The sequence below is a fragment of the Aspergillus caelatus genome, assembly GCF_009193585.1.
Source record: "Aspergillus caelatus strain CBS 763.97 unplaced genomic scaffold BDV27scaffold_189, whole genome shotgun sequence".
Taxonomy (NCBI): domain Eukaryota; kingdom Fungi; phylum Ascomycota; class Eurotiomycetes; order Eurotiales; family Aspergillaceae; genus Aspergillus; species Aspergillus caelatus.
In genome coordinates this window covers 22,127-33,299 of record NW_022475452.1, presented here as the reverse complement: position 1 = coordinate 33,299, position 11,173 = coordinate 22,127, and the positions used below count along the sequence as shown (strand labels likewise).

Sequence of the window (11,173 nt, the reverse complement as noted above, 5' to 3'; positions counted from 1 at the left end):
AATCGGGCATAGCAGTACAGGAAGCCAGGGCGCTTATAGGAAGCAGAAAATACGCAGATGAAATTGTACAGGTAGATAGGCTTTACTTGCTGAATCGGCTCCTGTGACGCGCCCCACATAGGTGTTCTGGCTGTAATATACAGGGCCATAAGTTACGAATTGTCTGACTCGATAGGACTACCCATGATTCTATAGAGACGCAATTATAGGGCGTTTTGTATGGCTTCAATTTTAGAAGGGCAGCCGGGTGGCCCGGGAGGATACAGTTCGTTCCGTTGAGGTTCAACTGACAAATGTATTTCCCCGTTCTAGACTACCACAAATAAGCTCGGCCTTGACTTTACGGAACGACCCAGCCTCCCGGTGATCTTTTCTCTTTAGCGACCAACCGCATCTCCAAATAAATATCACTTAATCCTGCGATGGAATTAGACTTTCCACCACAGCTTCATCACCCACATCTGTCCAACGGTACCAGCAATAAGAGAAGATAAACCAAAAACATATGACATTGCAATTGCTGCAAGCGGATAGCCATGGTAAAACTCTTTACATACAGTGAGTGCTCACCAGAATCTTTCTCGGCTGCATAGACAGGTTGGAGAAGGGTTGGAGAGAATCACACCACGCCTATATACATATTCGACAAGAACTAGCGTGATGATTCACATCTATTGCCTATGGTAACATGACCAAATGGTCCTTGGACTCTCAGCAACTGTGGAGAATGGAATAAGGCGGAAGAATAGTATTTTAATCAATGGAGTGAACCATTGCTCCCTAACAGGGGCCTAACTGGGTTAAGCTGCGGCACATATTCGTTGTAGTGCCTTTTATGCAACGTCAAGGTAGTACCAATAATTCTAGATGCTTAGAATTGGTCAGCCCACTATGATATGTACGCCTCATGTTTAGTGTGCAAATAATAAAATTGGTACCTGCAGTCGGCGTATCCATGCTGCAGTGAAGCTACGTTGTGCAGTGCGGCTAATTGTTTTTAATTAAAATGGGAAACGAAGACATACTTACATTTGCGACAACCCGAGGGAAAAAGGTGGGGTAGACCTACTCTATTATGCCCTTGCGCCAATCGACTTGTACATCATTAGGGACGTATACCGTTGATATAGCTAAAGTCTCTCCTCAATTATGATCTTATGCTTTTTGGGAGATGGGCGGTGATACGGATATGAGAGTAATTCACAGTCCCAGGGAAGCTATTCTTCAAATGTTAACCTGATTCGCTTTCAAAGATCACACGAGCTAAAAGCCACACTATGGCTCTTAACTGCCATGAGGTGCATCAGGTTCAGGTGGTACGACTATTATCTATAGATATAATGATGACATCTACACTGTTGACAAGGTTGCTATTGCCCAAAGCCAGTTTCCAGGACCCAGGTTATTTAGTTCCTTCCCTCAGCCGGCCGCATTGACTCAGATCGAATCTAGCTTGTCTTAGATAGTAAGCCTCGGGGCTTTACATGATCAGGGTACATATCTACTTTATCTACTCAACAGAACCTGATATAAACATGTATAATATGCCAGAGGCTATCTACTGCTCGGAGGGCCTATCGTCATATCAAACCCAGAAATGTTCAACATTATTTAACATCGTGATAAATCTGGAACCCGGCAAGTTGGAGGCCGAAGTCATTTTTGGACGTCCTGGAAATGGGGAGGAGAGTGCCGTAGTCAAACTATCCTGGGGTCTAGAGGGCGAGGATTGAAGCATGTCATAAACTGGATCCCATTATCCCATAGGCCACCTCTGTTGCTAATCCGAAAAATCCCATTCAAGATGAAGTATATGAGCAGATTATGGGCAGTGTGGTCGTTTTGCGTAGACGCTCTCCAACTCTCAGGACACTGTACACAAAACAGTTTGCAAGGAAAGAAAGCACTCTCATACGTCAACAGCGTGAGACACGAGGTGAACTCTATCTAAAAGACTCTTAATGAGCCTCGGCGCAGAGGGAAACCGACTGGCCTTAATGGGAATGCTTGGCTCTCGCTCTGGCATGGCCAGATTGAGCTCCTCCCTCACAGCAATTGGTGTGGTTATGCTGACTGGGAGCAAGTTGAGTAATGCCACATCTTGTATGCGGAATTTGGATAGCCCGGACGCACAGTGATGGGATTCCGAAACCTCTGTATTGACGTAGTTGCTGGTCGAACAAATCATAGGCTTATGGAAAGGAGAACACCATGGTCGCAGCGACCGGGTGTGCGTGCAGGTTGAAAAAGAAGTCTAGTATCTATCCTTTTATTTGATATGGACTTCGTACGGCAAAATTGGCACATCTTGCTTTTAATTGAACACTATCTTGTTTCTAAGAACACCGATGGCGTCGATATCCACCTCCACCTCGTCTCCCGCTGTCATAAATGCTTGAGGCTGACAAAACAAGCCTACACCAGATGGGGTTCCAGACATAATAACAGTTCCAGCCCGAATTGTAGTACCCATACTCGCATGCGCAATGATTTGCTTCACCGTCCAAATCATATCGGAGGTGGATGTGGTTTGTCTGACAGAGCCGTTCACTCTCGTCTGGAGAACAAGTTGTTGTGGGTCGGGGATTAGCTGAGAAGACACAATACAAGGTCCAATAGGTCCAAACTTGTCAAAAGACTTCGCAAAGCAAAACTGGCCCCCTGATGTATCGGGAAGCTGGAAGTTTCGTGCAGATATATCGTTAGCGCATGTGTAGCCCAACACGAAGTCCAATGCTTTGTCTTCCGACACGTTCAGAGCGTCCCACCCGATAACAATACCCAGTTCTCCCTCATAGTCAAGCATTGACTGAGCCTTTGGGTGAATAGGGATCTTATCACTGGGACCAGCCAGGGCATTGGATGGCTTGGTAAATAGGACCGGGTAGGGAGGGACCGTGAGCTTCCGGCAAATTGTTAACAATATGTTTTATACTTGCAAGGGAGCACACGGGGCCGACTCACGTTGGCTTCATTTGCATGCTGGCGATAGTTTAACCCCACGCAAATAAAAACAGGGACATCTGCAAGGGGCGGAAGTAACTACAAGTATTTATTACTCGCTATCGCAATCGTGTGGGACAGCCGCGACCTGGAAGATAAGGAGCCATACCTGCGCAACGACGGCATTTTTCCCTGTCGCTTTGAGCCCCGTCACTGGGGAGCCTTCGAGGACGGGGACCGACGTGCCAATTAATGTCTCAAACTTCTTGCCCTCGAGGACATCTCCAAAAAAAATCGCGCCGTGATCATCCACAAAGCGAATCAGCCTTTGGAACATGTTGGTGGATTACGTGGAACGGACTGGGACTGAATTGGCTGTCTCTGAGTAATGGAAGGACCAGGTAACGGATAATCATCCAGTACTTACAAGAGTCAGGTTCCCAGTGGGTGGTAGATATAAGTTGCAGTCTGCTGGCTAATGGACTCTTTCTTATTTCTCGGCTTTCACTGCGAATTGAGATGGCCCGTTGTGCCGACCCGGGCGCTAATGCACCGAGATGCCCCGCGGGCCATTTCCATCGGCTTTAGGGTTGCATCAACGCAGTTACATGCGAAGTATTTATCTTGCATAGAAAAGCGCATGACGGCAAGGTTTGGCCAGGGATAGAGACAGCCCCGTGGGGGGATCAATCAATCTGAGTGGCGACTGTAGCTGGCATTAACAACATGTTGTATGCATTTCGCTCGTACAGAGAACTAACCTTGCAGATGGACGGACGGACTATTTCCAGACGCAAACTCACCCCCCTTTATTGCAGCAGTTGTGGATGATTAGGTTAAGTAGACGATCATAGTAAACTATCCGTGAGACGTGAATCAGGCTATTGGAAAGCTAGATGAACGGACCTCCTATGCCTGGACAATTAACTGGACGACTGGAAACAGCGAATGACACAATTGACAGGCGTGGGAATGCCAATTCCCAGAATCCAGACAAGTTATTCTTGTCTCCTCGGCCGAGCAACGGAACGGATTCTGGTCTTATCCGGACAACCGCTGACCAGGCTAGCTCAGATAGGACAGGAGGTATACATGCCGCGGCCTGTGAGGGAGCCAGTGTATTTAATCTGCTATAGTCCTATTGCAACAAATCTATTCCGTCCCCGTCTCATATCCCGTTGATCGAACCCTATTCCCGACTACTCAGATCAATTACTACGCCATGGCACGATTCGACCCTAACCATAAGACGTTGCACCTCTCAGCCTTAGAGGATGCTGTCGTCGTTCTCAGCGGAGGATCCACTGGAATCGGAGCAGCTACCGTCAAAGAGCTGTTTTTCCGCGGAGCGAACGTTATTTTCGGGGACGTGAACGATGCTGCCGCCGAGGAGGTTATTAAATCCATATCATCGGAAAAGGTTCACTATGTCAAAACCGATGTTCGGTACTACGAAGATGTGCGAAAGCTCTTTCAATTCGCCCTGTCCCGGTATGGCAGGGTTGACCATGCGATTGCCAATGCCGGTGTGCTAGAGCGCCCCGGCTGGTTTGACCCACGAAACAGCCTCGACGATCTCGCAAAAGAGCCGAGTACGTTCACTCTCGATGTCAACTTGACTGGGGTTGTGTTCTTCACTCATCTGGCTCTCACCTACCTGAGCCAAAACAATGATGGTGGTGCCGTGGACAAAAGCCTCACATTGCTGAGCAGCCACGGGGGTTTCAAGGAAACTCCAGGCATGTTCTTATATAGTACCGCCAAGCATGCTGTTATTGGATTGATGCGGTCGCTGAGACCCTACGTCGCCAATACCTTCCCCGGAGTTCGAGTAAATGCTGTCTGTCCGAGCATGACTCGCACAAACATGGTCGATGGCGTCGTAGGGGACTGGCAGAAGGGGGATCTACCTGTGAATGGGCCAGAGGATATTGCCAGCGTGTTAGTGGCCATTGCTGCTGCAGGTCCTGGTAGTGACGCCATGTGGTATGATGAGCAGGAATCTCCCGATCTGCACGCCAGGCCAAGCATTGGAACAACAGATTGGGATAACAAGCTGCAGCGGGGGCTTCATGGAAGAGCGATATATGTACTCGGAGGGCAGTCCTATGATATCGAAGAGGGCCTGGATAAGACGGAGCCAATTTGGCTGGGAAAAGACGCTAGTGCGAAGGTAAAATTGGCACAGCAGTCTCTTGGAGTAGGTGACAAGTGGATCACCGGGAAGAGGTGAAGGCAGAAGCCACGGAACTGTTGCGGCTGCCCGGTGTCACTTGATGGGTTCATTGCATTTTCGGGGATCTTGGCCGGTCTTGGGAATCAAGTATTAAGCCGATAGATATTTTGTACATGCAACTGTGGGCGCATTCGTACCCAATCGACAGATCCTGAAGGTTACAATTGTGATCATGTAAATACAATCCTCTTAAGCATTAATTCACTACCTTATGGTAGCTGACCTATAATTTCCTAGTTTAGAAGTAAACAAGGGAATTCTCTGATATACCGAAAGAGGTCTAAGTAATCCTACAGCTTTCATTTCTTTCTAAACGGAGATAGCGAGCTGTATCTTTACTTTTGTGTTTAAGCACCGGCCGTCTCCGCGATCTGAATGATTGTGACTTGAAATCCCACGTCTCGTTTACGAAGCTCAGCTTTCTCGTCTGCTATTAAAGCTACAGCTCGGCCAACTGTGCTTGGCCGTGCATACACCACTACTTAAACTTGACACATTGTTCTTCGTGCGGCCTGGGCGTTGCTCATATCACCTCCGATACAGTGTCTGGTATACTCATCGACCTACCTACTTAATAGTATTTGCACAATTCCACTTGTTAACTTGACCATGCGTAATTTGACAGAAGCTGAGCGTCAAATATGCGCCTGTAAATTTCCAAAATAAGGGGTAGGAAGCTCCCCATAGTGTAAAGTTGCTCGGCGAGTTTTCAACTCTCAATTATTGATTCTAGCATCTCTATGCCACGGCTGCAAATAGCACATAGTCTGGTCGCTACCAGCATGATCAATGGAATTACTTACTGTGTATTTCAAGCCACAGCCATGTTGATCTTTGTATCCAACTTCAATCACACCATCCCGATGACTTATTCCACATGGGCCCAAAGGAGATGTGGACCATAGTCGATATTTGGTCGGTGATTGCACACGAGCAGCACTTTCTAAAATAGGGATAGGTTGGAAAGGAATACCAAGCTTTGCTTGGGTCTGTTGAACACTACGAGGGGCTTTTACTCCTTGGGGAGCTGTGAATGCCCTCAACTACAGGCTCACTCAAATCCCCACAGCCTGAGCCTTTCCAAAAAGGGTCATCAGGTTCGGCTATACCCGTCAAAAATGACACGGTGGTAAGACAATGCTCTGGTGACTGTAGAATGGCTACTATACATGATGGAACCAAAACATTCCAGAAAAAAACACATTTGCAATGCCCTGCCATGCTCTGTCCATGATGTGTAGTAGAGGTCGCAGAGATGGGGCCATGATGTCAGCCAAAAAGGATGTTAGAAGTTGTACCACCTGTCTAATTCCCGTAACTTGCTTACTGGTATTTTCTGCGAAGTGCTAGATGTCAATTTCCCAGCTCTACATTTGGATGCTCTTCCCTAGCCCTGACCTGTTGACTCCAAACCCTCTGATCCTTTGACTGGACACAGAATGGTTGCGCCTGCTCGGTTGTGGCCAGCATATGTGAGGTGTTATATAGGTGCACAGATCTCGACTGGACATTCAATAACCATGAGATAACCCGGCTGTTTACATGCAGAAAACCATGGTCCGCCACGTGGGTATACTTATCGATCTGGTACAGCTGGCATCTGAAGGGTCAAAAGCTCTTAACCGCGGAGGCGTCCGCATGTCTTGCCACAGGGTTTCATGTCATATGGGGCTTCGGACTCAAAGTCTTACGTCTCTAGGGAAAGGATCAGTTATAGACTAACCGCGGTCAGCCAACCCTATTGCCATAACTGTGAAAACTATATTCAAGGCGCATAGGCCCGACAAGTAAAGGACGAGAGCGGCCGGGATCTGGATGCATACGTGAAATTCCGACAGCTCGGACAGGTCTAGACTCTCAGCACCAGGATCTGTAAGATCGAGAAGAATTTGGGGGGCTTACCGCTAAGTTTGTAAACTATTCGAACGACTATTGGTCTTCAGAGATCCTCCTCGTCCGCCCATGCAGGATTATGGCCAACTAGGCCTTCGATCAGATTAAACACGCCGTACGCCAGCCACATTGTTATTTTCTTCTTCTAGCTCCACTATACCTAGTGAACTAAATCACTTTCGGAAAATGCTGGTCTGAAATCATTACTTGAAGGGAAATTCTTTAGAGTTCACACCGGCGCTCCACCAGGAGGTCCCAAGAAAGCACTAAGTATTAGTGGTTCAGGAACAAGCATCTCTCAGACAGCGACCAGCTAGGGAAATAACCCAAGAGCCACTCCACATACACACCTTGCACCTTAGCCTTACGGGATTGCGTTCGTTGTCCGAGATATGGGGCAAGGTCGTCCGGTTTCCGATCCGTTAACTCCGTGAAGAGAAACAAGGATCATGATCAGGCAGCATCAGATGCGAACCACACGCAGATAATCATACATAGTGCATGGGGCTGGAAGGATGGAATAATATCCTAAGGCAGCTGCGACCTGCTATTAGACAACTTTATATTCTCAAAGTATGTAGATTCGTAGTTACTAGACCTATTTGCATCACCCTACAGCAGCAGGCGTATACAGTCCAGTCTAATTTTATATTCCAATGTACTACCTTTGTAGCTGCGTTACAGTGATTCGTATGCGGAACTCATACCAAGCCATATTTGAACCTGGTTTCGAGGAGAGAACCAATTTGCTTCCTTAATTCCCTTCAGGACCGTTTCACTAACCCTATTAGTGCCGTCATGCGGCCTTCTCGCCAGCAGCGGCAGATATGACGTTTTATACTAACACCCAAAGCGAAGACGGGATTCAAAACGTATTCTTTTTACATAATACGCCATGCAAGAGACCACTAATACTTTGGGGTCATCAGCAGAGCGTAGAATACTGGGTTTGGTAGAAAGTTGAATGGTAGGATAGAGTGCAGATTGTAACAGTAGAAGAGGCTGTGGAGGGAGTTGATATGTGCTAGCTATAATTCAGGCACAACAAGATGTATCATTTTCCTGCAACACAGGCAGGGCTGGCAACGGATCCTGTTTTGCCTTCGACCGAGAAGCAGGCGGGGCTAGGCTATATAGAAGAGCCTGCAAAAGTGCGGCAATTGCTGGTCTAAACCACCAAATTCACTGGCCTTATAAAGCGGTTAGTTATGGTTCTTGCCATATCTCTGTTACGAATTACCTACCTGACGTATCTCTCCTCGCAATGCCAAATGCAAAACACCTGGCAGGATTTATCTGAGCTCCAGCATACCCGGGGGCAATTCTACTGGTGGCAGACAATATAATCCCTAGAGAGAAGCCAACAAGAAGAGGCCCAAGGCGTGGGCCAAAAACAAGTACCTGCCTCGGGTCGAGACCCACACTGTACGATAGGAAGAGAAGCACCAAGGAAGCGAATACCTCATTCAGAAAGACCTCTCTTGACAAAATAGTGGCGGTATCGTGAAAACAACCGCCTCCATGAACCCTACTAGATGTTAGCACCAGTTTTAGCAAATATGGGGGAACTAAAGCACTTGCTCTATGGAGCGGGTACGGCCCCAGACTCCTGTTAAGATACCGCCACCCAACGCTGCGCCCAGGGTCTGAACACATATATAGATAGTTCCTAGCATAGAGACTTAGTATATTAATTAACAGTGCTTAGATTAAACCAACCTCGTGAAATAGGACAGAGTCTGAAAAAATGGTTGAAAATATAATTATCTGGTTAAGATAGCCCCCTGTGGTTGCAGCTGTGGTGTAGATAAAATACTAATCAAAAACATATTTCATAGGCCGATATAAGTACCGATCTACTTGATATTATAACTGAGCAGCGTAGAGCTAATATTCCTAGACATATATACAAGGCCTGACATCCCGACCACTTCGATGAACTTGGAAAGGTAGCTTAAGATTTTGTTATCCTAGGGGGCACAGACTAGGCCCACGTACCACAGCTTCCTACATGGAAGGATCGGACCAACCGCCAATAAGATAGTCACGGTTTGTGTAGCACGGACAAGGCAGAGGTTCACTCGGCCTCGCTTTGGGGGCGAACGATCCATCAAACTTCGCAATACCTTCCCTGATATCAGGGTCGTTATCGGTACGATTCGAGCCTCCGTGGCGTCCCGTTTTCTCGTTGGCCGCCATGACAATTTCTGGTACGCCGCTATAAGTGAACGAACTGCCTGAGGTCAAGATTGATTCTCACTTAAACAGAATGGATACTCAGGGAAAAGCTTTAGCATAGCGAGGTGTGAAAATTGAATTCAAACCGACTATTTATAGGGGCGCTGGCGCAACCATTAGCCACTCTAGAACCCCAGCGCAGGTACCAATTCGGGCCATTTTTGACTCTGCCGTTTGATGCTAGTTTTTCCTTAGTGCGGAATCCAGCACATAAGTGTGCGCTAACCTTTAAGGCCGTTTTTGTGGACCTGAGAGGCTATCGTATTTTACGGGCAGCTGATCCACATGAGGGGCTGATATTGATCCACAACCAACAAGAATACGGCCTATGGGATGCTTGGAATTGCGACATCTAATACTGCTCATTCCGATAAGCAACTCGAATGTAACAGGATGCGTCACGAACTCCATTAGTCTAACTACAAGACAACCATAGGCACATCCGGTGCAGAAAGCTTCAAAATATAATCTTTACTCATTGCATCATGTCAGGCCGTTGCCTCTAGAACGGTCATGCTATATATAGCGCACATCCTTACTCCCTGCGACCAATGTGGTTCCCCGATCTTCCATTGATGTGCTTGTTCTCCCACTACTGGCAGAAACCATGCATTCCCATACCAACCACCCGCAGAGCTCAAAGTAAGAATGTGGGAGGTAGTTCAGGACCTTATAGTCGTGTCAGCAAATGACCAACGGTAGCTTGGAACCTTCCCTTGAACGAGTCACGGAGGTCTGACTTACCCCAAATATGCAGATTGTCGGGGCCCGCCAGCGTCCTGTTGGTGGGGATTGTGTTGTCGAAGAGGTCTCCATCCACATAATGCTCGACGATGAAGCCCGAAGGGTCAAACCTACTCCATTCTCAGGTCAGCTGTGTTCCTTGGCCGTTGTTTTGTCGCAGCATACCAGTAATCGAAGATTTGGCTTCCGAGGACATGCCGTCCCACGCCCCAGCAGTTGGTATATCCCTTTTCACGCAGCCAGTCATGGCCAATTGTTTGGATATCAAAGTCATGCGTTTCAAATGACGCATGGTGCACATGTGCTTTGGGGCCTTCGAAGAAGAAGAAACAATGGTGATCCACCGGGGTGGAGCCCCGGTCTAGACGACAGAACACGGTGATGTTCCGACCACTTTCATCATAAATGAACTACGACAGTACAAGTCAGCATATTGCATCTACCAACCAGCGAAGAAGATACACACATCACTTGGGTGAAAGTTGAAATGGGCTGTGAAGAACTCATAGAATGCTTCGAAGTCGGTCACACAGAGTCCAAAATGGCCCAGTTTGTGCACGGGTGCTGGACCTTTACCGAACCGCTTAGTTTCCTTGATACGATGCTTTTCCGTAGGCTACCGGCCTATCTATTAGCACATGGTCGTTGCAGTGTGTAGGAATAGGTGATATTTCTCGAGCCCTTACCAGGTTATAGTTTAACTGTGGCAGTTGGGGGCCCTGCGCCTTGTTTGGCGACTGGTCCCAAACCAAGTGAAAAGCAAATCCATCGATCGGATCCCGGAAGGTCACCCCTTTGCCCCCGCCAGGCGCGTCGAGATGGTACACTGCGGTTGCGTTGGGGAGGCTCTCGCTGGCGTATTCCAGGTCGGCCTCACTTTCGACCACGAAGCCTGCACCGCCGAACTCGTCACGGTCGCCTTTCTGTGCACAATACACAAAGGGGTCCGTACCATATCCGCGATAATAGATCTTGTCCTCTGACTCGTGACACGGAACCAGACCGAAATCTTCCAGGAAGCCTGTGGCTTGATCGAAATTCTGATGGGTATAGTTCACGAATGCTGGACGAACCAGACTGATCTTCTTCGACTGAGAATTTGTCATGGTGGATTGATTG

General features: G+C 47.7%; 3 protein-coding genes across 3 annotated transcripts; 1 reads left to right on the top strand and 2 right to left on the bottom strand.

Annotated features, from left to right (window-relative positions):
• Positions 1 to 2,314: 2,314 nt before the first annotated feature.
• Positions 2,315 to 3,280, bottom strand: BDV27DRAFT_161121 (fumarylacetoacetate hydrolase family protein; the record flags this gene model as incomplete). Its single annotated transcript, XM_032073159.1, has 3 exons — positions 2,315 to 2,902; positions 2,965 to 3,042; positions 3,113 to 3,280. 3 exons carry the CDS (start codon positions 3,278 to 3,280, stop codon positions 2,315 to 2,317), a joined length of 834 nt encoding a protein of 277 aa, XP_031924084.1.
• Positions 3,281 to 4,165: 885 nt separating this feature from the next.
• BDV27DRAFT_148190 (uncharacterized protein) lies at positions 4,166 to 5,176 on the top strand (the record flags this gene model as incomplete). The annotated part of the gene is made up of 2 exons (XM_032070869.1): positions 4,166 to 4,913; positions 4,986 to 5,176. The coding sequence occupies 2 exons, from the start codon at positions 4,166 to 4,168 to the stop codon at positions 5,174 to 5,176; spliced, it is 939 nt and encodes a 312-aa protein (XP_031924083.1).
• A 4,771-nt stretch (positions 5,177 to 9,947) lies between these two features.
• Positions 9,948 to 11,160, bottom strand: BDV27DRAFT_161119 (VOC family protein; the record flags this gene model as incomplete). Its single annotated transcript, XM_032073158.1, has 5 exons — positions 9,948 to 9,979; positions 10,055 to 10,164; positions 10,220 to 10,464; positions 10,521 to 10,670; positions 10,741 to 11,160. The coding sequence occupies 5 exons, from the start codon at positions 11,158 to 11,160 to the stop codon at positions 9,948 to 9,950; spliced, it is 957 nt and encodes a 318-aa protein (XP_031924082.1).
• Between the last annotated feature and the right edge of the window lie 13 nt (positions 11,161 to 11,173).